This window comes from Salmo salar, chromosome 15 (assembly GCF_965601325.2).
Source record: "Salmo salar chromosome 15, fSalSal1, whole genome shotgun sequence".
Taxonomy (NCBI): Eukaryota; Metazoa; Chordata; class Actinopteri; order Salmoniformes; family Salmonidae; genus Salmo; species Salmo salar.
In genome coordinates this window covers 47,896,824-47,924,195 of record NC_138305.1, presented here as the reverse complement: position 1 = coordinate 47,924,195, position 27,372 = coordinate 47,896,824, and the positions used below count along the sequence as shown (strand labels likewise).

The window sequence follows — 27,372 nt, the reverse complement described above, 5'->3', positions numbered from 1 at the left end:
GGGAAAAGGCAAACAGTTTTTAGATCCTTAAAAGCCTTATAATGCCATGATTGGTTCAGGTTTGTTGCACTGGCTCTATGGGACCCCTAGAGAAACAAACACAGCATAAGAACAAGTTCTCCCATGTCACCACACTGCTCCGCACACTCCACTGGCTTCCAGTCTAAGCTCACATCCATTACAAGACCATGGTGCTTGCCTACGTAGCAGCAAGAGAAACTGCCCCTTCCTACCTTCAGTCGATGCTCAAATCCTACACCCCAACCTGAGCACTCCGTTCTGCCACCTCTGGTCTCTTGGCTCACCCACCCCTACGGGAGGGTAGCTCCCGCTCAGCCTAGTTCAAGCTTTTCCCCAATGGTGGAACCAGCTTCCCACTGAAGCTAGGACAGCAGAGTCCTGAAACCCTACCTCTTCAAAGAGTATCTTAAATAATCCCCCACCTCACCTCGACCATTGCACGTGACCCCCCCCCCCCCACCCCCCACCCCCCACACACACACTTTATTGAGAAAAAGTTAACTTACTATACTTGTGATATGTGATTGTCCCACCTACCTTTCTTAAGATGAACACACTAACTGTAAGTCATTCTGGATAAGAGCGTCTGCTAAATGACTAAAATGTCAATTCACACATCCACAAGAAGTTACATGTTAGGGCAGAAGTATGTGGTAACATTAACCAGCCAAAGATCTCTGTGAATGACTTAAAGGATCTTTGATTGTGAACACTGGTCACTGCTATACTGTATTAAAAGGGAAAGCAGGAGGAAGGGGAGTGGGGAGGAAGAGAGTTCATTTGGTGAATGAGTTGAGTGCCTGTGCATTCAGGAGGCCAACCAGTTGTCATAATAAATCTTCTGGAGTTGAAATGCAGGTTGTTACCTTAGATCTATGGAGGTCCAGGACTGAATCAATACCAATTTTCTGTTGACTTTTATTGTGTGTGTGTGTGTGTGTGTGTGTGTGGTGTGTGTGTGTGTGTGTGTGTGTGAGAGATCATCTGCCTCTGACAGTGTGTGAAGCCACAAGCCATCAAAGGTTACCTGGCTGACACATCTGAATTTACAGTTTTGCCTACTGACATTCAAAACACACAAAGATATGCCACACAAACTCAAAGGCTGCCATTCAATTAGTTATTTTGTCATAAAACAAATCAAAGCTGCTGTTCAGGTTGATGTCTGATATGGTTAATTATAGCGTATCCTTCAAAGTTATTCAGTCAGCAACAAGGCAGGAATGCAGGATATTTAGCTTAATTCAAAGCAACTCGACTAGATATGTGAGGTGGGGAATGAAAATACGTTTAAGGGAGCTGAAAACAACCAATAACACGTTTTATATGATTTTCCTGCTTTTGTACAGGAATTCCACAGCTCACGGGCTCAATAACTGAATTAAAGTTCAGTCCTCTTTCTCATCGCTTTCCTCATCACCAGGGAGTACCTCCCCCGGTCTCGTCTTGTAACATGAACAAGCGGCACCTTTTTCCATCAAATGTTTTCTTCATCATGGACAAATCTCAGTGAAGATCTCGCTCACGGCTTTTCGTTGCGTTCGGGTTGTTTGATGCGCGGACGATAATGGGACGCGGTCTTTCACGCACTGACTGGTACCCGACTGGATAAAATACCTTTTTTTTTTTTAAAGAGGAATTTTGCTGACTTCTCCAACTTTTATTTTCGAATGCTTGCAGGTATGATTGTTTTGTTAACTCTTGAAGCAACTACAATTTCAATACATTCACGTGACAGACGGGATTGTATAGACACATCAGGCATTACTAATCAATGATTATCAAATCCAATTTCCACTCTTACAGTTTCATAATTTACTTTGCTTTGTGTGATTAGGCTACTATGACCAATGTGAGAAAGTCTCAGAGTTTTATCACCATCACCATTAGACTAATAGGCTAATTCTGATATATCCAGTATTTCCTCTAATCATAATTCGTTGACGTATTAAACAAATCATATTCCTGGTCACTTTCATACCACTGATGGAGATTTTTTTTATCAAGCTTTTGAATTTGTGCTGCATTCTAACAAATAATTTATTTGAATTTAAGCTTGGTATGATCATATTTTCCTTGTGTAGAGAATAGTTGTAAAACGTTATCATCAGAGGAATTTAGGCTATTGTTGGAGCCAATTAAATGTAACAATTTCCCACCCTGTGCCACCAACGAAATGGACTTCACTACCAGCGCCATCTGCTGGTGACAACGCTTTGTAGAGAGAATACTTCAATGACGCTCAAGCAGTTGGTGATGACTGTGGGGGATTGAGCGCCCTCTGCTGGCCTCATCTTATACACCAGTCACCTGTTTCTTTTTGCGCAATCTTCCTCCCTCCCTCTCTCTGTCTTTTAGGCCCTGGTGGAGCAGTGTGATGACTCTCATTCCCCTGTGTCTGCTGCTGCTCTGTGCCCTGCCCCTGTGGGTTCCTGTCTGGGGGGGCCACGGTGATGGTGTTGATGAAGAGTATGGCTGGTCCATGCAGCGGGTCCCGTTGATTCTGGACAGCCACACAGTGCATCTGCGGAGCCCCACGTTTGGTGGGAAGGTTGAGGGGGCAGGTGAGGATGAGCAGGGGGGGTGTGGGATAAAGTGTCAGAGCGCCCTCCCCCCTCCCGACTGGGCCACACTGGAGAGCATGCTGGGATACGAGACGGTGTACGAGAACGGCACGCGCACGCACAGTGACGTCACGCTGCAGGGCCTGAATGACACAACCTCACACACGCCCTTACACACCCCCTCACACACTCGCAGGAAACGTCAGGTGTACGGCGAGGACGGACGCTTTGTCATCTCGGACAGCCACTTCACCACCAGCTACCCGTTCTCCACGGCGGTCCGCCTGTCCACGGGCTGCTCCGGGGTCCAAGTGTCTGAAAAACACATACTGACGGCGGCCCACTGTGTCCACGATGGGAAGGACTACCTGCAGGGGGTCCGCAGGCTGAAAGTGGGGGTCCTACAGGTCAAATCTAAACGAGGTAGGAGGGGTGGGAGGAGGAGAGGGGGGAGGAGAGGAAGAGGAAAGGGGCAAGGAGAGGAAGTGGTAGGAGAAGAGGAGAAAGGGAATGGGATAGATGGAGAAGAACCGAGACAGGAGCAGAGACGGAGAGGAGGGATGCAGAGAAGGAGGAAGGGAGAAAGGGTTGATGAGACTGGAGCAGAGGGAGTTGAAGGAGGGAACATGGAGAAGGAGAGGGGACAAGGAGAGGGTAGGCAGAGAAAGAAAGGTAGCAGAAGCAGCCGTGTACAACGCAGCACCGAACCCAAAACTCAGCCCTCCTTCCACTGGACACGCGTAAAACAAACCCACATCCCCAAAGGTTGGATACACACAGGAGATAGAACCAACGCCATATCCCACAACTATGACTACGCCCTCCTGGAGCTCAAACAGCCAATTAAACAGAAGCACATGAAACTGGGTGTAGTGGCCGCTACAAAGCCCCTCCCCTTGGGTCGCATCCACTTTTCAGGGTTCGACAACGAGCCAGAGGGAGGACAAAAGGAGGGAGAGAGGGAAAAGGTGGTCTATCGCTTCTGTTCAGTGACGGAGGAGTCAGACGACCTGTTGTATCAGCATTGCGATGCCCAGCAGGGGGCGTCAGGCGCTGGTGTATACATCCGCCTCAGACAGGAAGTGGTGGGGTCCAATAAGGGGAAGTGGCAGCGGAAGGTTATCGGGGTGTTCTCAGGGCACCGCTGGGTGGACGGGGACGGGGGTGAACAGAGGGACTATAATGTGGCGGTGAGGATCACTCCGCCTAAATACGCTCAGATCTGCCACTGGATCCATGGGGATCCCAGCATGTGTAGGGAGGCCTGAGACACCAGGGATCTGTCAGACTGATCAGAGTAAGAAAAAAAGAAGATATGCATTCATGTAGTGCCTTTCACTGAGACCTCAAAGCGCTGAGGTGGCGGTGGACAAACTAACCAATGGCCAGCACAGACAGATCAGATGGAATAGAACTTTAAAATATGGGATGATTTCCGTTGCTCTGGTCAATCAAACAGATCCCTATCCAGACTGAGGTCTCAAAATTCTATGGTGCGCTAAAAACAGGTTTCTTTGTCACGTGCTTTTTGATGTTTTGTTTCCAAGAAATACCCATCGTGCACATAATATGGGTGCTAAGATGACTTCCGTTGGGGATGATTTTTCTTGGGTAAATCTTAGTTTTTACTGTCTCTACATGATTCAGTTATCTAGCCAATGCTCTTTTTGGGTGCAAATAAGGGTTATAATAGTTATCCGAATATTTTTTTTCAGGGTCTATATTTTGAGTGTATATGTGTATTTTGTTGAGCATGTCCTAAACATACATTTTGCTTGGGAAAAAAATTGGATCAACAATAATGTAAAAAATAAAATGTCTTTATATTAAAACCTACCATTGAATACCAAAACACTTGTGATGGACTGAACATGTTCAAGCATGAATGACAACAGTGGAGACATTAGTGATGAGGCCTGAAGTCTTTCCATCAGTGTATTTGTATTTTATTGCATCTCAAGGGACTCAACATGCAAGTGGGGGAGAGAAGAGGAATGATGCCATCCAAGAACCAAACACTGCCTTCAACCAAATATATAGCAAATATTGTTACCCACATTTTTTATTTTATTCCTCTTTTTCTTTCTCAATTCTTTTTTTTCCCACAACAAATTAAGATAGTCACTTTGGAAGAAAAACAACACATGGACCATCCAGTGTATATCGGAGCGGTTTACAGCTAACGAGTTCCCAACACCTCTGGAGTGTTGCTTCGGGAGACAATACAACAACTCTACTGATCACTGCTCCACAATGACCTTAGGTCAGGGTTGTCAAACTCATTCCATGAAGGGTATAGTGTCTGCTGTTTCTTTTTGTTTTTCCTTTCAATTAAGCCCTAGACAACCAGGTGTGGGGAGTTCCTTACTAATTAGTGACCTTAATTCATCAATCAAGTACAAAGTAGGAGCGAAAACCTGCAGACACTCAGTCCTCCGTGGAATGAGTTTGCCACCTAAGCATTAGGTTGATATGGGCTGTGTCCCAACAATATTTACAAACCTCCTTTCCTTGTCTCCTTCATTTCATGACCACTGGTTGGTTTTCACCAATTGCCTTTCACCTATCAATTCAATTCAGATAATTGGCCATTAAGTAAAGGAGAGAAGTAAATGAGGATTTTTTTAAGTATTTGGATGCAGCCTAGATCAACTTCACTTGACACGGTCATATGCAGTAACACTCCACACCAACAGGGAGAGCCACAGTAAACACTGGGGGCTGAGTTTGCATTCAGTACTGCCTCCAAATACAGATGAGAGATATTTTTCCAAACTGCTTGAATTTTTAGAACCTTAGAATTCATAGACATAACTAAAATATATGATACATTTTCTCTCAAAATAAAGATTAAAGAAATATATGTATAATCTATACTTAAAAATATTCTAAAATGCATATGTCACTTTGAACATAGTCCACAAATGTTGCATGTAACACACAATCAAAAAAACAGACAAAATAAAAACAAAATATTTTGTCGTATGATTTGTCATCTGGTAAACCCAGATTTGTGGTGACAGTTGTACATATTTCAGTATTCATCAATATACACCAATGTAACTGGATCTGTTCTCAAAGAGGCTGGGTGGATAAATTAATGGAGAGGAGTACAACTAAGTGTTGAATGATGTTAGAAAGACAGCAATATACAGAATTTGATTGGATAGCGAGGGAGAGGATAGGGCAGGGATTGGCCAGTGAGGTTTACACACACCGAACACAGTCCACGGTTAACAACACAATCCTCGTCTGGGAAACGCGCAAGAAAATCAACACAGAGCCACCATTCCAAGTCAGCTGACACGTGGGAGTTCCAGAACAAATCTAAATACACTAGAATTTTTTATGGTCATTTTTTTTTCTTAGTTTAGGTAAAGGATAACATTGAAGTACACGCACACTCACTCACACACACATACATACACCGTTTAGTTTTCTGTATCTATGATTCACAGCCACGGTTTTTGCTACAACAGCAGACAGAGAGGTTACGGGGAAGTCAGAGGACAGGGGTCGTAGTGCTAATGGTTGATTGGCTGAAGGGGCTGGGGCGTGACAGGAGGGAGACGGGGGGGGGGGTGCACACATCCACATCCACAGCTCCAGACATAACAACAACCTCTGGAGAGAAGAGACAGAGAGAGGGATGATTACCACAATGTTATTATGTAACTGGCTCTTTTCATTGCATTGTGTGCATGTCGTTTGGTGCCACTGTGAGAGAACCCTACCTCAGAGGGATGGGTTAGAGGGGTTTACATGAAGTCCTTGATGTTGAGGTCATCCAGGGCATTCTTGGGGGGCGGAGGCCTCCTCGGGCTCCCGGCCATCCCTGGCGATCCCATCTGTCACAGGGAACAGTGTTTCATGAAATATATATGTGTGTGTGTGTGTGTGTGTCTGTGTGTGTGTGTCTTACCGGTGCTCCTGGGGCTGCAGGGGCTCCAAAGCCTGGCCTAACCATGGGCATCATGGGAGCTCCAGCGCCGGCCGCCCCACCCTGAGAGAGAGGAAACAGTCAGACACTATGGCAGCCATTTTAGAGATGCGTACATGGGCCACCTAAAGGGGTCATTGGCCGTCTTAGGTGCTCCTAATGGTCCTAGGTTGAGGGCGGGGTGGTCTTACCATGCTGAATCCTTGGTAAGACCCCATAAAAGAAGGGGATCCCATTGGAACGTTCTAGGGGTGTGGAGTGGGGGAGAGGAGGTGGGACATTACCACACTACATTCAACACAGGCACAGTAAAGACAACACTGCAACAACAAACACACAGACATATCACTGACACGCACACATAGAAAACATAGACAAAGACATCATAAACATTTTTTTAAGTGCACGCACGCACACAGAGAGAGAACAGCAAAGCACAGCACATAAAGACACTCTAACCTAACCTCTAAAATCAGGTTCAGGTGATTTGCTCATGCATTTGAAGACCACAGGGTCAATCATAAGAATACATGATCAGGCAAGCCAGTTTAAATCAGCAACTGATTATCTGATATTCATGTCAGTGGTGAGGCTTTGGCTAAATGAACAGCTGAAGCCATGGTTTAATACAGTAACTACAGACCCTATAGCAAAACCTTTTTTGGATAATGGTTAGTGCAGCAATTAAATTATGAAGATAAAGCGATCAAAATTTGTATTGTGTTTCGTTTGTACACTGGGAAGAGGAGCTGTTGCTCAAAAAAATGGGGGTTGAAATAAGGAAATATGCAGATGAATGGCGCATGTTGGGGTCAGCTAAGGGTCAGGTGGCTTGTTCGAGGTCAGAACTATAAGGGAAGAAAAGGAGGGAAGTGGGTTTCCCAGCAGCTCCTTGGTTTGGGATAAACCTCAGCCCGCTCAGAGCTCTCCAGTATTCCCAGTCCAACCCTTTAGTTTTCCCACAAAATATTCACCCCTTTAAACCAAACACCAAATTCCAAATGTTCATATTCCAAATGTGATTGGACCACCCTGGAGAGTCAGAGAGGAGATGTGCGTGTGATTGGCTCCATGCCATGCCTTTCACTGCCACGTGGCTGCACTCCATGCTATATGACAAAGACCAGATTTACCATGGGAGCGCCCCAACTGGGAGGAGCTACCTGAGGAGTTGACCAGCCTCCACTTCCCATCGTGTTCTCCCCCCTGCGGAAGAGATGTCAATCAGTCCGTAAGCAAATAGAAAGAGAGCAAGAAAAGACAGAGGCCCCCAACCTCTTAAAATGTAAAGCTCATTGAGCGCTTGGAAAATGCTACGTGATTGTAATCCATGACATTAAATGACATGTCGAAACACAAAGTGACACATACTCAAAACAGGAAAAACGTACGTTTTTTGGCTCCCCATTCCCAGATCTGAAAGAGAGAAAATAAGACATTTCCCAGTCAGACAGAATAATGTACATTAAATATCTTATAACAGTTGCAAGTACTATGTAACATGTTGTACCTCTACTGTAATTACACTGTATCTGGCTATGTAACATGTTGTACCTCTACTGTAATTACACTGTATCTGGCTATGTAACTACCATGTACACTCAGTAGCCGTTCATGGAAAAGGTTCGCTCCTACAGACAGTGAGTCACGTGGCCATGGCTTGCCATATAAAGTAGGCAGACAGGCATCGAAGCATTCAGTTACTGTTCGACTGAGTGTTAGATTGGGCAAAACAAGTGACCTAAGCGACTTTGAGCTTGCTATGATCGTCGGTGCAAGCTAACAGGTGGGCTACAAACAGGCAAATAACGGCGCAGTACAACTGTGGTGTGCAGAACGACATCTCAGAACGCACAACCCGTCAGTCCTCGTCACAGATGAGCTATTGCTGCAGACGGCCACACAGGGTTCCACTCCGATCAGCTAAAAACAAAGCGGCTCCAGTGGGTACATGATGACCAACACTGGACAATTGAGGAGTGGACCACTGCCTGGTCCGACGAATCCCGGTTCGTGTTGCGCCATGCTGATGGCAGAGTCAGGATTTGGCATAAGCAGCACGAGTCCATGGCCCCATCCTGCCTGGTGTCAACGGTGCCCCAAATAATTCAGGCTGTTCTAGAGGCAAAGGGGGGTCTGACACAGTACTAGATGGGTATACCTAATAAACTGCACACTGAGTGTAAGTAACGTTACAATAAGGTGAGATTGGTTATAGGAACATGTCTATGCATAGATGGACAGCACCATGATGCTGAAATTATTCCGGCCAAATTGAGAAGCCCTGTCCTGTGTCTGCTCAGAGACTCTGTTCAGAGACTTACTGCTAGCCATGCTAGCCATGGTGGCGTCGAGGTCCCCTCCCATATGTTTAACTGGAGACGAGGCGGCCCCAGTCTGGGGCGTCATAGCAGGCATCAACACATCCCCTAGACCATCAAACGCTACAGGAGACACGTAGGAGGGGGGAGAGATAGGAATGGAGTGGAGGGGGGAAAGGGAGAGAGAGAGAGAGAGGTGAGAAACAGCCACAATAATCCTCTCTGATCATAACAGAGGGGTCCTCCTTACGAGTGGGATTACCATGACAACCCATCGAGAGGGTCTCCATGACAACAGTGATCAGAGAGGAGCACAACATTGGAATGTTAACAAGAGGCAAGCCCTCATACTGATACTCAGTATGACTGAGGGCTTATACTGTGCCTCAACACACACACACACACACACACACACACACACACACACACACACACACACACACACACACACACACACACACACACACACACACAGTTTAAGTGATACTCTCCATGTAATATAAATCAACAGCATAAATATGCTGTCTACTCAACTCTACTAAATAGTATTACTATCCTATTAGCTAGCTTGTTTGAGATGGGGCATCATCCTTTGTATATTGGTGACAGTAAGGATGCAGCCACTACTCTACAGGGAGAAAGCAGTACCAAGCTAAATGGGCATTGTGATGTGAGCATCTCACACACCATATTTATTAGGCATCTGTCAGAGCAGAGGGAAAATAACAGCAGCAGTTTCTCTCTTACTGCAATGCAGCAATGCACTGTGGGAAACAGCGCATCAATGAGCCAGAACACTCACCCAATCAGAGAGCAGGAAGCAAGCAATGAGCCAGCCCCAGAGCCAGATGGAGAGAGAGAGGAGCGATAGAGGGACGAGAGAGAAAGAGAGAGTAATAGAAAGTGAGAGAGGACAAAGAGTGTGAGAGAGAGCGCACGAGTGAGTGAGATAAAGTGCAGAGGGAAAGAGAGAGAACAGAAGGAGGGAGGGAAAGAGAGGGAGAGGATGTAAGGGTAAGAAGAAAGGGACAGAAGGACAGTAGTGGAGGGAAAATAATGGAGTGAGTTAGAGATGACAAATGTTGCAAGAGAAAGAGAGATGAAGGAGAGAGAGAGAGAGAGAGAGAGGAGAGAGAGAGAGAGAGAGTTAAGGCTTAAGCAGTAGTACTTGCAGGTCGTCATTTACATAACATGCAGGGCAGTGACAGCCTTGATCATAAACCTGGTAAGCACAGGGAATGTTGCCACGGTAAAATGTGAAAAAGTCAACCAATGCACACACCAACAGAGAGAGAGACAACTAAGGAAGAATCTAGAATGAGAATTACCATACACAACAGCATGTACATGTGGAATGGCCATAAAACCAAGGTATGTTCACAAGTTACATACACTCAGGGTGTATTCATTCAGACAGACACATGTTCATATATAGTACCAGTCAAAAGTTTGGACACACCTACTCATTCAAGAGTTTCTTTATGTTTACTATTTTATACATTGTAGAATAATAGTGAAGACATCAAAACTTTGAAATAACACATGGAATCATGTAGTAACCAAAAAAAAGTGTTAAACAAATCAAAATATATGTTATACTTGAAATTCGTCAAAGTAGCCACACTTTGCCTTGATGACAGCTTTGCACACTCTTGGAAGTCTCTCAACCAGCTTCATGAGGAATGCATGTTCAACGGTCTTGAAGGAGTTCCCACATATGCTGAGCACTTCTTGGCTGCTTTTCCTTCACTCTGTGGTCCAACTCAATTGGGTTGAGGTTGGGTGATTGTGGAGGCCAGGTCATCTGATGAAGCACTCCATCACTCTCCCATCTTGGTCAAAATAGCCCTTACCTGCCCTCCAGGACACCTACAACACCCGATGTCACAGGAGGGCAAAAAATATAATCAAGGACATCAACCACCTGAGCCACTGCCTGTTCACCCCGCTTCCATCCAGAAGGCGAGGTCAGTACAGGTGCATCAAAGCTGGGACAGAGAGATAGAAGCTGTTTTTCAATCTCAAGGCCATCAGATTGTTAAACAGCCGTCACTAGCACAGAGAGGCGGATGCCTACCTACAGACTTGATATCATTGGCCACTTCAATAAATGGAACACTAGTCACTTTATTAATGCCACTCTAAGAATGTTTACGTATCTGGCATTACCTATCTCATATGTACAGTTGAAGTCAGAAGTTTACATACACTTAAGTTGGAGTCATTATAACTTGTTTTTCAACCACTCCACAAAATTCTTGTTAAGAAACTATAGTTTTGGCATGTCGGTTAGGACATCTACTTTGTGCATGACACAAGTAATTTTTCCAACAATTGTTTACAGACAGATTATTTCACTTATAATTCACTGTATCACAATTCCAGTGGGTGAGAAGTTTACATACACTAAGTTGACTGTGCCTTTAAACAGCTTGGAATATTCCAGAAATTATGTCATGGCTTTAGAAGCTTCTGAGAGGCTAATTGACATCATTTAAGTCAATTGGAGGTGTACCTGTGGATGTATTTCAAGGCCTACCTTCATACTCAGTGCCTCTTTTGCTCAGACATTTTTTTGTAGACCTCCACAAGTCTGGTTCATCCTTGGGAGCAATTTCCAAACGCCTGAAGGTACCACGTTCATCTGTACAAAGAACACAGCCTGGAGGTGTGTTTTGGGTTATTGTCCTGTTGAAAGACAAGTGATCGTCCCACTACGCGCAAACCACATGGGATGGCATATTGCTGCAGAATGCTGTGGTAGCCATGCTGGTTAAGTGTGCCTTGAATTTTAAATATATCATTGACAGTGTCACCAGCAAAGCACCCCCACACCATCACACCTCCTCCTCTATGCTTCACGGTGGGAACCACACACGTGGAGATCATCCTTTCACCTACTCTGCGTCTCACAAAGACAGGCGGTTGGAACAAAAAATCTCAAATATGGACTCAATAGACCAAAGGACAGATTTCCACCGGTCTAATGTCTGTTGCTCGTGACCCAAGCAAATATTTTCTTCTTATTGGTGTCCTTTATTAGTGGTTTCTTTGCAGCAACTCGACCATGAAGGCCTGATTCACGGAGTCTCCTCTGAACAGTTGATGTTGAGATCTGTGCATTTATTTGGGCTGCAATTTCTGAGGCTGATAACTCTAATGAACTTATCCTCCACAGCAGAAGTAACTCTGGGTCTTCCATTCCTGTGGCGGTCCTCATGAGAGCCAGTTTCATCATAGCGCTTAATTGTTTTTGCGGCTGCACTTGAAGAAACTTTCAAAGTTCTTGACATTTTCCGTATTGACTGACCTTCATGTCTTAAAGTAATGAAGGACTGCCCGTTCCATGATCTCGCCATCACGGTTGACAACTCCCTTGTGTCCTCCTCCCAGAGTGCTAAGAACCTTGGCGTGATCCTGGACAACACCCTGTCGTTCTCCACTAACATCAAGGCGGTGACCCGATCCTGTAGGTTCATGCTCTACAACATTCGCAGAGTACGACCCTGCCTCACACAGGAAGCGGCGCAGGTCCTAATCCAGGCACTTGTCATCTCCCGTCTGGATTACTGCAACTCGCTGTTGGCTAGGCTCCCTGCCTGTGCCATTAAACCCCTACAACTCATCCAGAACGCCGCAGCCCGTCTGGTGTTCAACCTTCCCAAGTTCTCTCACGTCACCCCGCTCCTCCGCTCTCTCCACTGGCTTCCAGTTGAAGCTCGCATCCGCTACAAGACCATGGTGATTGCCTACGGAGCTGTGAAGGGAACGGCACCTCCATACCTTCAGGCTCTGATCAGGCCCTACACCCAAACAAGGGCACTGCGTTCATCCACCTCTGGCCTGCTGGCCCCCCTACCTCTGAGGAAGCACAGTTCCCGCTCAGCCCAGTGAAAACTGTTCACTGCTCTGGCACCCCAATGGTGGAACAAGCTCCCTCACGACGCCAGGACAGCGGAGTCAATCACCACCTTCCGGAGACACCTGAAACCCCACCTCTTTAAGGAATACCTAGGATAGGATAAAGTAATCCTTCTAACCCCCCCCCCCCCCCCTTAAAAGATTTAGATGCACTATTGTAAAGTGGTTGTTCCACTGGATATCATAAGGTGAATGCACCAATTTGTAAGTCGCTCTGGATAAGAGCGTCTGCTAAATGACTTAAATGTAAAATGTAAATGTAATGAAGGACTGTTATTTCTCTTTGCTTATTTCAGCTGTTCATGCCATAATATGGACTTGGTCTGTTACCAAATAGGGCTATCTTCTGTATACCACCCCTACCTTATCACAACACAACTGATTGGCTCAAATGCATTAAGAAGGAAAGAAATTCCACAAATTAACTTTTAACAAGGCACACCTGTCAATTGAAATGCATTCCTGGTGACTACTTCATGAAGCTGGTTGAGAGAATGCGAAGAGTGTGCAAAGCTGTCATCAAGGCAAAGGGTGGCTACTTTGAAGAATCTAAAATATATTTTGATTTGTTGAACACTTTTTTGGTTACTACATGATTCCATATGTGTATATGATTCCATGTGGGTCCCGTGTAGCTCAGTTGGTAGAGCATGGTGTTTGCAATGCCAGGGTTGTGGGTTCGATTCCCACGGGGGACCAGTACGGAGAAAAAAATGTATGAAATGTATGCATTCACTACTGTAAGTCGCTCTGGATAAGAGCGTCTGCTAAATGACTAAAATGTAAATATAAGAAGGGTATGTATGTATGTATGTATGTATGTATGTATGTATGTATGCATATAGAATTACTATATTTGTTGTAATTGTTATTCACAATTATTAATAATCAAATAACCTAATCTCTATCTAATATACATATGAATAAAATTATATTATATATCTGAAGTACCCAAAAAGGCCACTAGATGTCATCTGATAGAAATCCAAATAAACCTTGAAAGTAACCAAAGATTCTGGTCGTTTACTGGTAAATTTAGAAAGTTTCCAGTAATACACCCTACCTTTGTAACCCTATATGTGGTGTATTTACTGTTATGTGTCTTGCATACAATGTGAATGGGTCATGCCTGTTGTTTGTGTCATGCCTAGTGGGTGTGTCGTGCATCGGTAGGTACATTACCTGCCATCAGCTCAGCACCAGAGGCAGCTGCAGGTGCAGCAGGTTGGGCTTCTCCACCGGTGGAGTCTAATGGGTCAAACCAAACCATACCAGGCCAAGGTGGGCCAAGCCATTAACAGTGCAGCATGAGGGCAGAGAAGAGTTAAGAAGTCAGCCATCGGCTCCACACTAGGATCGCCAAACAGATAGAAAAGCATTATCATTGTCAGATAGGACAGTAGACATACACAAGTAGTCACCAATACACCAATAGTCTCAAACACACCAATAGAAACTCCTTTGATCCCAATATGCTGTGACAAGTCTACATCTACTAAGCAATACAAACTCAAAATTCTGTAGAGGACGTTGAAAAGTCAGAGTCCATCCTGAATACCACAGCTAACAAGTTAACTACAGCAACAACTTTATGGGTCACCAAAAACATACAGAGAAACAGAACGAGAAATGCTGATGAAGGTGAATGACATGATAAAAATAATCTATCAAATAATCAGTTAAAATTAGGGTTTTCCTGCTTCGAAACATTTTTACAAAAGGCCACTCATTTGAAGACCGTCGACCAGCTGCAAGGGGGATAGTGAGAGGTGGGGGGAGGGTGTACATTTACCCACCCCCAAACATGTCCATGATCGCCCCCTTGTCCGTTGGGGGGTCTGAGGAGAGGAAGGGGGCAGGGGAGGAGAATGCATCTGCTGTAAGGGGAGGTGTAGAGAAGGGTTAGAACACACAGTGTGTGAATTATGTGCAAATGTCACCGTATAATTCACACTCACGTCACACAACCAAACAAACCCATACCAACTAAACAAACTCACACAAACAACAAAAATACAATAAGTATCCTTGAATTACAATAATGCACAAATGTACATATAAAAAACAGCACTCCAAACACATGCTGAGAAAGAAGGCAGATGGTGTGAGTTTGGGTACCTGCTCCAAACATGTCAACACTGGGGGCAGGGTCTGCTTTGGTGAAGCTTGGATCTGGCATTGAATCAAACATAGCTACAGGACAAGTACACAACACACACAATTTAAATGAGAACAGCAGACTACAAACAATGACTCATTAGATTAACAATTGTGATTGAAAGCCAATGCAGGAGCAGAGAGGCAGCTGGGGAGAATGCATCCAAGCTGAAAGGAAGCAGAGGAAGCGTGATATGTGCAAGTTAGCCTCACAAAGAGAAAGGGACATCAAGGAACCATGCAGTTGACGGGTAAAATGCAGGAGAGGATAGGACACCGATGCAGAGTAGAGGACAAGGACAAAAGAGAAGAAAAGAAAAAGGTTTAAAAAAGTACCACACACACACACACACACGTGTAAACATTTACCACTGAAGAGGTCTGTCGATAGGGTGGTAGGGGGGATGGGTGCTGCGATGGTGGATGAGGGGGCAGGAGGGGGCGCCACTGAGTTAAAGCAGTTGTTCTCCATTGGCATCATGGCAAACAGGTCCAGCCCTGGGCCTACTGCATTTGAGCTGCTACCAGTGGGGGCAAAGGGGTCTTTGGGAGGAAAGAACCAGGGAGGGGATGACAAGGGGGATGGAGATATTACACAACCACTATAACGCAGTGTGAAATGAACCTAGAGGTATGGCAAGAGCTATATTCTGTGAAATAGGGAAGAGGAATAGGTGCATTCGGCTGAAATTCTGAGGATACAAACTTAGTTAGGGAATTCACAGCTCCATATTCTTCATAAACATACAGTACATGTAAAACACTATGAAGTATTGTATGATCAAGAGATAATCTGGAAAATAAGCATGTCTGATGAAAAATGATAAGAAAAGAACACGATTTGTGAAAAGAGGGAAACATATTGGAGAAAGCAGTATTAGTAGTATTCACACGCTCTCTTTATACTCTCTGAAATACCCATACTAGACCAGATTTACAGAGTGTAACCACAGAGCTTGCAGACACATTTTGGGATTTATAGAGTGAAAGGAAACCCCAGGTGGTATCTAGCATGGTGGCCAACCACTGTCCTCAAATCAACCTCAGCAACAATCTCCATAGTAACAGCAACAGCCATGCCCAGAAACAACCAACAGCAGCACCTTTCTAGGGAAACTAGCTACACCCACTCACAGCAATGGGATCAACTGTTAAAACACACTCTCCATACACAAAAGCACATAAGCATGGATGCACCGAGCACTCGAATACAGCCAAACACACAAACACAGCCACAAAAATATACACACAGCCATTTACACAGACACACATCCTGTAACCCACCGGCTGCAGCGTCGGCAGCTGGGGTTGGCGTGGAGGCCGGAGCCCCGCCCTCGGCAGCAGCAGAGGCATCAGAGGCGGGAGCAGGGGTCGAAAACGCATCTGATACCCAACACACACGGATGATAGAGAGAGAGAGGTACAGCGAGAGATACGGAGAGAAAGAACAGAGAAAAGAAACAAGCCAGACAAGAAAGAGAGTAAGTCAGAAAAGTAACTTCAGAAAAGGAAGGTCAAGAAGCCACCTAAAAGATGGTCTGTGCCTCTAAGCAAAGTTTAGAAATACTACTATTACTTTGTTAGGAATTTAATTTACTTAATATACTGTACCTATATTAAATACTTGTAATGTCAGGCATAAGATATGTAATATACTTATTAATCAGAGGTATTTTATTGCAGAGAGATATATTGCAGAGAGAAACTATTTAACTGAGCCATCTTTTGATTACTGTAATAAATTCAGTTTAGATTAGTTACAAAACATTTACTCTGTGGCATTACTTCGTGGCATGAATGATTGACTGGTGAAGGGTAAATGAGAATACAGACAGGAGGCACAGCAAGGCCTATGGAAGGCGGGCTTTAGCTACAACTAAACTAGAAAGCGGTAACTAGGTCTGTTGCGCTACATAACTGGACAAGCAGGCCACAGAATGAAACCGGAAGCAAAGCAATGAGTCTTTTAGGCGGCAATAAAGAACATGACTCTGTTTGATAGATTGGCTTTTCTCTGAAGTTAAGGAAAAGCTGTTGGACTATCAAACAAAAAGAAGCATGTGAAAATGTATGGGTAGCATGTCTGAGTGGGTCTACAAATGTGAGCATGCTTGTCTCTGTGTGTAGATCTGTGTCAATGAGCATAAGATGTACAAAATGCATACCAGTATGTTTGTTGATTGACATGTTCTTCCAAAATGGATGTGTTTGTTTTGGGGTATCTGGGTCACTGTGTGCATGTACATGCAGAGACTAAACATATGCATTAGTGTGTGTACATTCATGTAGAGAACAAAACACTGTATCTCCTGTGTGTGCATGTGGAGGGTTGAGCTGTCCAGCAGAGATTCTGTGGTAGGGAATCCTCCAGAAGCCCACTGACCTCCCAGCAGATCCATATTCGTCGCACCGGGGGAGGTGGTGGCGGCCGCACTAGGGGGAGGAGCCAGAGTGACTCCTGGCTCTGCGGCTACAGGGGTGGGCGTTACCCCCGCGGGAGAGGGAGCGGTGTCTACAGCGAGGGTGGGGTCAGGAAGCATGGACTCGCCCATTTCTGCAGGTACCCACGTGGTGTGCCAACCAAAGCCAAAACAAGGTACCAAAACAACCCCCAGAAATCATCCCCCAAAATACCCCATAGGAACCAAAGCAACCAGAAAGGCCCCGTTAGAACCAAATGAAGGTATCAAATCAACCCAATTTCAAAGAAACAACCGAAAAACAAAATCATCCCCAGAATTAAAGCCCCCGAATGAACCAAACCAGGGGATGTGGGGGAGGGATAGAGAGCAGAGAGAAACAAAGAGAGAAATAGACTATTGAGACTAGAGCAACACTATGAAACACATTGGGAGATCTAGAGATGACACGCTCTGTTAATGTTAATACACTAGAGAGGTTAAAGCCAGGGGCACTGTGGGATAACACTCACCTGATCCAAGGAGGTCTGTGGCAGCATCCCCAGAACAGCATGGGAGAAAAATGCAATTATATTAATGTTGATTAGATAATGGAACTACCAGTAAGTTTGAATTAAGAATTAAACTATCAAGTTTTGATGTGGGACATTACCTCCCCAGGACATAGGGGCTGCTGAGGCTCCTGCTGACGGACCAGAGGAGGACAGAGGGTCCAGATCCAACAGAGAACTAGAGAGAGATAGAGGGATGGAGACAGAATGGAAGGGGAAGGAAGAATGGACTCTTATTCACAGTTTTACCAAATAAATGGAACAGATAGAATGCTTGAATGCCAGAACTGAGGAAATCCCTGAGGTGACGAGGTAAACTGTGGTAGGCAGAGGAAGTAGTCACTCACTCAGTGGCTTCTTCGGGTGGCGGCACTAGGGTGGGCACGGCGGCTGCAGATTTGGCGGGGGTGGAGGTCGGGGACACGTTATTGGTGGGGGACCCCTGGAATAGAGAGGGAGAGCCTTATTACTATCTATGTGTCGAGATATAACCAGAAATAGAAAGGAAGATAAAATAATTTGTAATCTTCAACTCACCTTTGTTGGAGACCTGAAAGAGAGATGGAATAGTTCATATTTAAATTTCATCAGTGCTAGATATCACCTTTCAGAGCTGAAGTCATCTACATTTAAATTACCTTTTAAACTTATTTTCATGACTTTACAATAAACTCATCTGTCAAACCCTAAAGAAATCGTTCATGCTCACCCTTCACTTTGATCCCCAATGATGAACAGAAAGGAACAAAGAGAGGAGAAGGATTAAAGGAAAAGATAACACAAAACTGTCTTCAGAACTGTGGCGTTGGGATAGGATTCAGCCTGGCAACAAGGGCTCATCCAATTTGTGGTGATTGTTATCCACCCATTAACAAACAAGCGAACCATCGTTAAATAGGAATTACATTTCCCAAAACACATAAATAATGTGCACATAATTTGAAAGTTATGTTAATTCTATGTTGACTGAAATTATTGAAAAATTTAAATGTTTGTTATCACGTAGACTAGTAATAGCACTCGAACGCTGAAATGACCAAATTAGCATTCTCAGATCGCAAATATCCTAATGTTATCTACATAAAACATTTTGGCACCGTTTCTGTATTTTGTCATTGATATTCTGTGCCTAACAATACTGCCAGTTCAATAATTGATCTTTGATTGAAAAGGGATAGCCTGTATGGATAATGAGCATTATATACAGTCTAATATGTGTTCTTACTACGTGAAAACAAGCATAATTTTTTTCAATAATATTCCTCAGCATATAATGAACATATATTTCAAATTCTGTGCTCGTTATTTCATAGTTTTAACAAATGTAATTCATATTTAACGATAGTTTTGCTTATTTATGAATGGGCTGGAAGGAGGAAAACCAGCCTGGTCTCAGAGCATTTCGTATATTTCTGTAAGTAAATCCGAGACACCCCATTTAGTATGATAAGTTAAGTTTCATATTGTATGTATTAATTTGTGGATGTCTATCACTCATTACGTAAGATATGTTACCAATTACAATTAGTTTTATATGTTCTGAATTTGCAAAACGTATGATATGTTACAAATTCTAGCTAGGTGGCTAATGTTAGCTAGCTGGCTAACATTAGCTAGGCTAGGGGTTAAGGTTAAGTTTAGGAGTTAGCTAAAAGGGTTAGGGTTGGGGAAGGGTTAACATGCTAAGTAATTTCAAAGCAGCTTAAAAGTTGTAAGTAGTTGTAAAGTTGCTAATTAGCTGATAATGGAATTTATATGTTTATGGTAATGACTAAAGAATTCCACCCTGAAACGTAATTATTAGATTATGTAACATGTATAATGAATAATTAGACTAACGTAATTATTAGACTATGTAAAGTAAAATGAATTAGAGTGATAAACTTAAGTCCAATAAGGTTTGGTTGAGACAAGTAAGGGAGAGAAATGTCTGTGTGACTAAGAAAACACAGAGGACAATTAAACTATACATGACCTGACCTGGTTGGAACTTTGAAAAACCTACGACAGGAAAGAGACACTGTCAAGGTCCTTCTAATCTCGGGAGGAAGGGAACGGTATGGAACTGCCAGCTTGGTAGTGATAAACGAGGAATGTGGACTGTGGGGAAAGATACATCCCACCTACTCGTTGTGTGTCTGTGTAAGTAGGTGGGGGGATGGAAGTTATAAAATGACATGTCTTTGCATTTTGGACTTTAGAACGTTCTCTGAATAAACCTTACGGACCTTTTGCAGAAGCTGAGTCTTTGCCTAATTATTATTCAACCCAGGGTCTTACAAACCTCGGGGATTGGTCAAAGCTTAAATAATTGTTAGTTATAATCATTGGGATTGAAAATTCTCGTGACATTAGCTAAAATGCTAAAGTTGTCCATCATGAGAGTCGAACTTGTAGACTGTGGGCTGTTAAACATTCGCATTATACGCTCACCCATCCACCCTGACCAACCAACCCTACTTTCGTTTTTTCCTTAAGTAACCATTTGTCTACTGTAAACATACCAAACGTAATAAATCATACTAATTTGAGTGTCCCGGATTTACATTTACTATGTTACATCTAGTCTATGAGACCAGGCTGCATTCGATCAGGAACTGGGTCAAGTGGGCAGGGCTAAATAAGGTGAATAGAGCCCAAGTTATGAGTCTATCTAGTTTCTCACCCTCTCATTTCTCAATTCAGATTTTCTCTGTGTACAGACACCAAGAGAGCCATTTCCGCATTTTAGCTCTTTTTGAAATGGTGTGGTTAGAGAGGGTCCTCTTACCCCTTCTTCCCCTCCAAGCTGTTCATGTGTGTCTCCAGAGACTCCAGGATGCTACTGGGAGCCTGAGGGTCAGAGGACAGAGAACCAATCAGAGACACAGAAACAACAGGTTTATGTGACTGACTTTCTTACTCATCTGCATGCCAACACCTCAAATAACACAGCACCCTATTCTATTTCTATGGCAGCACCACTCCAGACCCTTCATTTTTAACTCATCCCACTACCCCACTTTTCTATAAACTCAACGGCCTGTAGAATGAAGTGTTAAGGAACATTTTACTTAAACTCTTCAGTCGTTTGTGCACGGAAGCACACACACATGCAAACATACACACAGACATGCACTGCAGTCAGAAGTGTCAGTCTGTAGAATTATCCCATGCCAAAACCCCATCCTCCCAAACAGGCACTCTGCCAAGCCACTCCATGTCTCTATGGTTACCGGGTCCTCGATAGGCTTAAAGGGACAGTCCTCATCGTCTGAGTCTATGAGGTTCGTCACCACTCGAGGGTGCAGACACTGGGATCGCAGGGGGGAGATTAGGATGGATGTGTGTGTGTGTTACAACTATGCCAACATCCTTCCATAGAGAAAGCACAAAGACCAGTGACTTACATAGTTGATGTCTGGAATGTCATTTTTTTCGACACCGACTGTCTGTGGAACACAACACACACAAGAGACAACTTCACAATCATATCCGTGCATCATAACCTTACATTCAAAATATAGACAGACACTGTATGTGAGCAAGCACGGTGTGAGTTTCACTTGGATATAAGTTAGTTAGAATACAGCCTAACCCGTTAGGAAGTTTCCTTTACCTCAGCGAGCTTCATGAACTCTCCGATCTTGGTGACCCTGGTCAGGAACCTCTTATAGATCTCCAAGGCCTCCTTGCAGTCGCTCTTCTTCATCTTAAAGTATTTCTCTACAGACATTTAACAGTTGTTATGAATAAGAGCATCTTCTAAATCGCTACACGGTGAAAGGAAGTAACTTATCTTTTAATTGGTCTGCTTCCCAAATGTCACCCTATTCCCTTAATAGTAAACTACTTTTGACCAGGGCCCATAGGTCTCTGGTCAAAAGTAGTGCACTATAAAGGAAATACGGTGCCATCTGGGATGCACACAATGACATGTCTAGCTCACCTAATAGATTAATGACCCCATCGTTGTAGGAGGCAAACAGCTTGACCAGATCCTTGAAGAGCAGCAGGAACGCTGCGTTGATGATAGGGTTATTCAGCTCCTTGGGGTGGACCTGGGGGAGAGAGAGAGAGAGAGAGAGAGAGAGAGAGAGACCTTTCAAAAGCGTTTTATTTATGTAGTTCAACAGAAGAGGAATTAAACTCCAGCAATATTCTGCTGTACTAAAACATTGTACACCCCCACAGAAATATCAGGGTCAATACAACAGACAGACAGACAGACAGACAGACAGACAGACAGACAGACAGACAGACAGACAGACAGACAGACAGACAGACAGACAGACAGACAGACAGACAGACAGACAGACAGACAGACAGACAGACAGACAGTTATAAACAGATCAATGATAAACAGCATGTCCAACTCACATCAAACTCCAGCAGTGTGTCGATCTGGGTCTGCAGGACGGGCATGCCTTTTAACAGCTTGTCTGGAGCCATTGTCCTCATCACCCCTTCAGCACTGTGGAGGAAACACACAGGGGAAAGCATAACGAGGGCCTCATGGATGAGGTAAATTACAAAATGTCCTCAGTGATGAGGTGAATGACAGTATGAGGTGGGCCTCCGTGACGAGGCGAACGACAGTACGAGGTGGGCCTCAGTGACGAGGCGAACGACAGGTGGGCCTCAGTGACGAGGAGAGACAGGGAAGTGACTGACCCCTTCTTGACTTTGGTGAAGTCGAAAGCCATCTGGCGATAGGCGAAGGCCCTCTCATTGAGGTAGCGGCCGTAACGTCTGATGAACGTAGACATGTCATAGCCTAGAGAAAGAAGAGAGCACCACATTCATGTCACACCAAAGGTAAAGCTCCTGATGAAATGTAAAGGCCCTTCAGTTTTGCAAGTCGTGTATCTGATTGTAGGAGAGGGTTGCAGTAGCTCTTTTTCTTGTTTACGGTAGGATGAGAGACAGTACGATGACACAGGGGATCTATAATGAGACCAGGGCAAGACACTGGTGACAAGCGCAGGAAATAGCAATCAGAGGCAGGAAGCAGTTTAGTGTGCGTGTGAATGTGCGTGCAAGAGTGCATGGATGCGTGTACAGATGTAGGATCTCAATTTGAGCCAGTTTGCTACTGCAGGAAAATAATGCTGCAGCAACAGGAAATGTGAATTATTATGTAGAATATAATTAATGGACATTTTGGTAGGGGTTGATACATTTTCGTAAGGGAAAATGAAGTATGAAATTTCAAAGTGGAAATTAAAAACTTCAGAAGCCTTTTTAAACCTCAAATACACTACAAGTTTGAAATGTCTAGCATTGCAGGAAAGTTCTCCTGCAACAGGGTGATCTTGTTGTGGTTCTTAATGTTTTTCCACATAATACTGGACTATCAGACCACCATTTTATTACGTTTGCAATCGCAACAAATAATCTGTTCAGACCCCAACCAAGGATCATCAAAAGCCGTGCTATAAATTCTCGGACAACCGAAAGATTCCTAGATGCCCTTCCAGACTCCCTCCACCTACCCAAGGACGTCAGAGTACAAATATCAGTTAACCAGCTAACTGAGGAACTTAATATAACCTTGCATAATACCCTGGATGCAGTCGCACCCCTAAAAACAAAAAACCTTTGTCATAAGAAACTATCTCCTTGGTATAAAGAAAATACCCGAGCTCTGAAGCAAGCTTCCAGAAAATTGGAATGGAAATGGTGCTACACCAAACTGGAAGTCTTCCGACTAGCTTGGATAGACAGTACCGTGCAGTATCAAAGAGCCCTCACTGCTGCTCGATCATCCTATTTTTCCAACTTAATTGAGGAGAATAAGAACAATCCAAAATGTATTTTTGATACTGTCCCAAAGCTAACTAAAAAGCAGCATTCCCCAAGAGACAACGGCTTTCACTTCAGCAGTGATAAATTCATGAACTTCCTTGAGGAAAAGATCATGATCATTAGAAAGCAAATTACGGACTCCTCTTTAAATCTGCGTATTCCTCCATAGCTCAGTTGTCCTGAATCTGCACAACACTTCCTGGACCTAGGATCAAGGGAGACACTCAAGTTTTTTAATACTATATCTCTTGACACATTGGTGAAAATAATCATGGCCTCTAACCCTTCAAGCTGCATACTGGATCCTATTCCAACTAAACTACTGAAAGAGCTGCTTCCTGTGCTTGACGCTCCTATATTGCACATAATAAACGTCTCTCTATCCACCAGATGTGTACCAAACTCACTAAAAGTGTCAGTAATAAAGCCTCTCTTGAAAAAGCCAAACCTCGACCCAGAAAATATAAAAAACAAAGAATCGGCCTGTACCGAAACTCCCATTCCTCTCAAAAAATGTTGAAACATCTGTTGCGCAGCAACTCACTGCCTTCCTGAAGACTAACAATGTATACAAATGCTTCAGTCTGGTTTTAGACCCCATCATAGCAATGAGACTGCACTTGTGAAGGTGGTAAATGACCTTTTAATGGCGTCAGACCGAGGCTCTGTATCTGTCCTAATGCTCCTAGACCTTAGTGCTGCCTTTGATACCATCGACCACCACATTCTTTTGGAGAGATTGGAAACCCAATTAGGTCTACACGGACATGTTCTGGACTGGCTTAGATCTTATCTGATATCAGTTTGTCTCTGTAGATGGTTTGTCCTCTGACAAATCAACACAAAATGTCAGTGTTCCTCAAGGCTCCGTTTTAGGACCACTATTCTTTTCACTATATATTTTTCCTCTTGGTAATGTCATTCGGAAACGAAATGTTAACTTTCACTGCTATGTGGACGACACACAGCTGTACATTTTGATGAAACATGGTGAAGTCCCAAAATTGCCCTCCCTGGAAGCCTGTGTTTCAGACATAAGGAAGTGGATGGCGGAAAATGTTCTACTTTTAAACTCGGACAAAACAGAGATGCTAGTTCTAGGTCCCAAGAAACAAAGAGATCTTCTGTTGAATCTGACAATTAATCTTGATGGTTGTGCAGTCGTCTCAATAAAAGTGAAGGACCTCGGCGTTACTCTGGACCCTAATCTCTCTTTTGACGAACATATCAAGACTGTTTCAAGGACAGCCTTTTTCCATCTACGTAACATTGCAAAAATCAGAAACTTTTCGTCCAAAAATTATGCTGAAAAATGTATCCATGCTTTTGTCACTTCTAGGTTAGACTACTGCAATGCTCTACTTTCCGGCTACCCGGATAAAGCACTAAAATAAACTTCAGTTAGTGCTAAACATGGCTGCTAGAATCTTAACTAGAACCAAACATTTTTATCATATTACTCCAGTGCTAGCCTCTCTACACTGGCTTCCTGTTAAGGCAAGGGCTGATTTCAAGGTGTTACTGCTAATCTACAAAGCATTACACGGCTTGCTCCTATCTTTCCGATTTGGTCTTGCCGTACATACCTACACGTACACTACGGTCACAAGATGCAGGCCTCCTTATTGTCCCTAGAATTTCTAAGCAAACAGCTGGAGGCAGGGCTTTCTCCTATAGAGCTCCATTTTCATGGAATGGTCTGCCTATCCACGTGAGAGATGCAGACTCGGTCTCGACCTTTAAGTCTTTACTGAAGACTCATCTCTTCAGTAGGTCCTATGATTGAGTGTTGTCTGGCCCAGGAGTGTGAAGGTGAACGGAAAGGCACTGGAGATACGAACCGCCATTGCTGTCTTTGCATGGCCGGTTCCCCTCTCTCCACTGGGATTCTCTGCCTCAAACCCTATTACAGGGGCTGAGTCACTGGCTTACTGGTGCTCTTCCATGCCGTCCCTAGAAGGGGTGCGTCACTTGAGTGGGTTGAGTCACTGATGTTATCTTCCTGTCTGGGTTCGTGCCGTGGGGATAGTACGTTGGTGGTTGAAGATATCCCTCTAGTGGTGTGGGGGCTGTGCTTTGGCAAAGTGGGTGGGGTTATATCCTGTCTGTTTGGCCCTGTCTGGGGGTATCGTCGGACAGGGCCACAGTGTCTCCCGACCCCTCCTGTCTCAGCCTCCAGTATTTATGCTGCAATAGTTTGTGTCGGGGGGCTAGGGTCAGTCTGTTATATCTGAAGTATTTCTCCTGTCCCCAGTCCACCTGGTCGTGCTGCTGCTCCAGTTTCAACTGTTCTGCCTGCGGCTATGGAACCCTGACCTGTTCACCGGACGTGCTACCTTATCCCAGACCTGCTGTTTTCAACTCTCTAGAGACAGCAGGTGCGATAGAGATACTGATCTGAGCCAACTGACATTTACTCCTGAAGTGCTGACCTGTTGCACCCTCTACAACCATAGTGATTGTTATTATTATTATTATTAGACCAAGCTGGTTATTTATGAACATTAGAACATCTTGGCCATGTTCCGTTATAATCTCCACCCGGCAAAGCCAGAAGAGGACTGGCCACCCCTCATAGCCTGGTTCTTCTCTAGGTTTCTGCCTAGGTTCCGGCCTTTCAAGGGAGTTTTTCCTAGCCACCGTGCTTCTACATCTGTATTGCTTGCTGTTTGGGATTTTAGGCTGGGTTTCTGTACAGCACTTTGTGACATCAGCTGATGTAAGAAGGGATTTAGAAATACATTTGATTGAATGATTGATTAAGATCCCACATCTGTACACGTACAGTACTATGTTTCGCGTGTGCACATTGCATGCTTGCTACTGTTCATTATGCAATTAAAAGGCCAGCAACTTCCTCTCTTTCCAGATGGCCCGTCTCCTCCTGTCTCCTTCAAATCCCTCCTCTCTCCGCCTCATCTCCCGCCTCTCCACCTGTCTCCGCTTCTCCTCCTGTCTCCACCTCTCCTCCGATCTCCCTCTCCTCCTCCCTCTGCCTCTCCCTCTGTCTCCGCCTCTCTCTGTCTCGCCTCCTGTCTCCGCCTCCTGTCTCCGCCTCCTGTCTCCGCCTCTGCTCCTGTCTCTCCATTATTCTGCCTCTCTTCCCGTCTCCGCCTCTCTCTGCCTGTCCTCCTGTCTCAGCCTCTCTCCGCCTCTCCTCCTGTCTCCGCCTCGCCTCCTGTCTCCTCCCTCTCTGCCTCTCCGCCTCTCTCTGCCTCTCTCTGCCTGTCCTCCTGTCTCCGCCTCGCCTCCTGTCTCCGCCTCCTTTCTCTCTGCCTCTCCACCTCTCCTCCTGTCTCCGCCTCTCTCTTCCTCTCCTCCTGTATCCGCTTCTCCTCCTGTCTCCGCCTCCCCTCCTAGCTCTCTTCCAATCTCCCTCTCCTCCTCCCCACCTCGGCCTCTCCTCCTGTCTCTGCCTCTCCTCCTATCTCCGCCTCCTGTCTCTGCCTCTCCTCCTGTCTCCGCATCATTCTGCCTCGCCTCCTGTCTCTGCCTCTCCTCCTGTCTCCGCCTCTCCTCCTGGCTCTCCGCCGATCTCCCTCACCCTCTCAGCCTCTCCTCCTGTCTCCGCCTCTCTCGGCCTCTCCTGTCTCCGCCAATCTCCGCCTCTCCTCCTGTCTCCGCCTCTCCTCCTGTCTCCGCCTCTCTCGGCCTCTCCTCCTGTCTCAGTCTCTCTCGGCCTCTCCTGTC

The 27,372-nt window shown here is 44.7% G+C and overlaps 3 protein-coding genes across 9 annotated transcripts in view; 1 reads left to right on the top strand and 2 right to left on the bottom strand.

Annotated features, from left to right (window-relative positions):
• Window positions 1-1,263: 1,263 nt before the first annotated feature.
• LOC106571490 (inactive serine protease 35) lies at window positions 1,264-5,570 on the top strand. Its single transcript, XM_014144652.3, has 2 exons — window positions 1,264-1,701; window positions 2,380-5,570. Exon 2 carries the CDS (start codon window positions 2,399-2,401, stop codon window positions 3,851-3,853), a length of 1,455 nt encoding a protein of 484 aa, XP_014000127.1. The 5' UTR covers window positions 1,264-1,701; window positions 2,380-2,398; the 3' UTR covers window positions 3,854-5,570.
• Window positions 4,516-18,588, bottom strand: LOC145850244 (clathrin coat assembly protein AP180). 6 transcript variants are annotated; one of them, XM_082961843.1, is made up of 17 exons: window positions 18,433-18,588; window positions 18,243-18,337; window positions 17,997-18,073; window positions 17,857-17,871; window positions 17,308-17,478; window positions 16,209-16,307; window positions 15,294-15,467; window positions 14,886-14,960; window positions 14,564-14,644; window positions 13,950-14,015; window positions 8,850-8,969; window positions 7,917-7,941; window positions 7,659-7,731; window positions 6,717-6,770; window positions 6,508-6,588; window positions 6,320-6,433; window positions 4,516-6,209 (listed from the first exon to the last, which is right to left on the bottom strand). In XM_082961843.1, the coding sequence occupies exons 1-16, from the start codon at window positions 18,481-18,483 to the stop codon at window positions 6,344-6,346; spliced, it is 1,347 nt and encodes a 448-aa protein (XP_082817969.1). In that variant the 5' UTR covers window positions 18,484-18,588; the 3' UTR covers window positions 4,516-6,209; window positions 6,320-6,343. The 6 variants fall into 6 exon arrangements, with proteins under 6 accessions (XP_082817969.1, XP_082817970.1, XP_082817972.1 ...); XM_082961844.1 differs by having other exon boundaries at window positions 8,850-8,954; XM_082961846.1 differs by lacking the exon at window positions 6,717-6,770.
• Window positions 17,357-27,372, bottom strand: part of ap180 (Clathrin coat assembly protein AP180) — a 22,671-nt gene continuing 12,655 nt past the window's right edge. The window contains 13 exon segments of one of the 2 annotated variants that reach the window (NM_001141027.1): window positions 17,357-17,478; window positions 17,857-17,871; window positions 17,997-18,073; window positions 18,243-18,337; window positions 18,433-18,445; window positions 18,605-18,610; window positions 20,666-20,727; window positions 21,285-21,326; window positions 21,494-21,595; window positions 21,598-21,600; window positions 21,824-21,935; window positions 22,255-22,348; window positions 22,549-22,651. In NM_001141027.1, the coding sequence (NP_001134499.1) occupies window positions 21,588-21,595; window positions 21,598-21,600; window positions 21,824-21,935; window positions 22,255-22,348; window positions 22,549-22,651 (320 nt within the window). In that variant the 3' untranslated portion in view covers window positions 17,357-17,478; window positions 17,857-17,871; window positions 17,997-18,073; ... (4 more) ...; window positions 21,285-21,326; window positions 21,494-21,587. 2 annotated transcript variants of the gene reach the window in all.

Coding starts and splice junctions, on each gene's coding strand:
- LOC106571490 (XM_014144652.3), top strand. CDS start 2,399: ATGACTCTCATTCCCCTGTGTCTGCTGCTGCTCTGTGCCCTGCCCCTG.
- LOC145850244 (XM_082961843.1), bottom strand. CDS start 18,483: ATGAAATTTAAATATGAACTATTCCATCTCTCTTTCAGGTCTCCAACA. Junction 14,016..14,563: donor GATCATGGACATGTTTGGGG/GTGGGTAAATGT, acceptor TTGACCCATTAG/ACTCCACCGGTGGAGAAGCC. Junction 6,771..7,658: donor CCAGTTGGGGCGCTCCCATG/GTAAATCTGGTC, acceptor CCACACCCCTAG/AACGTTCCAATGGGATCCCC.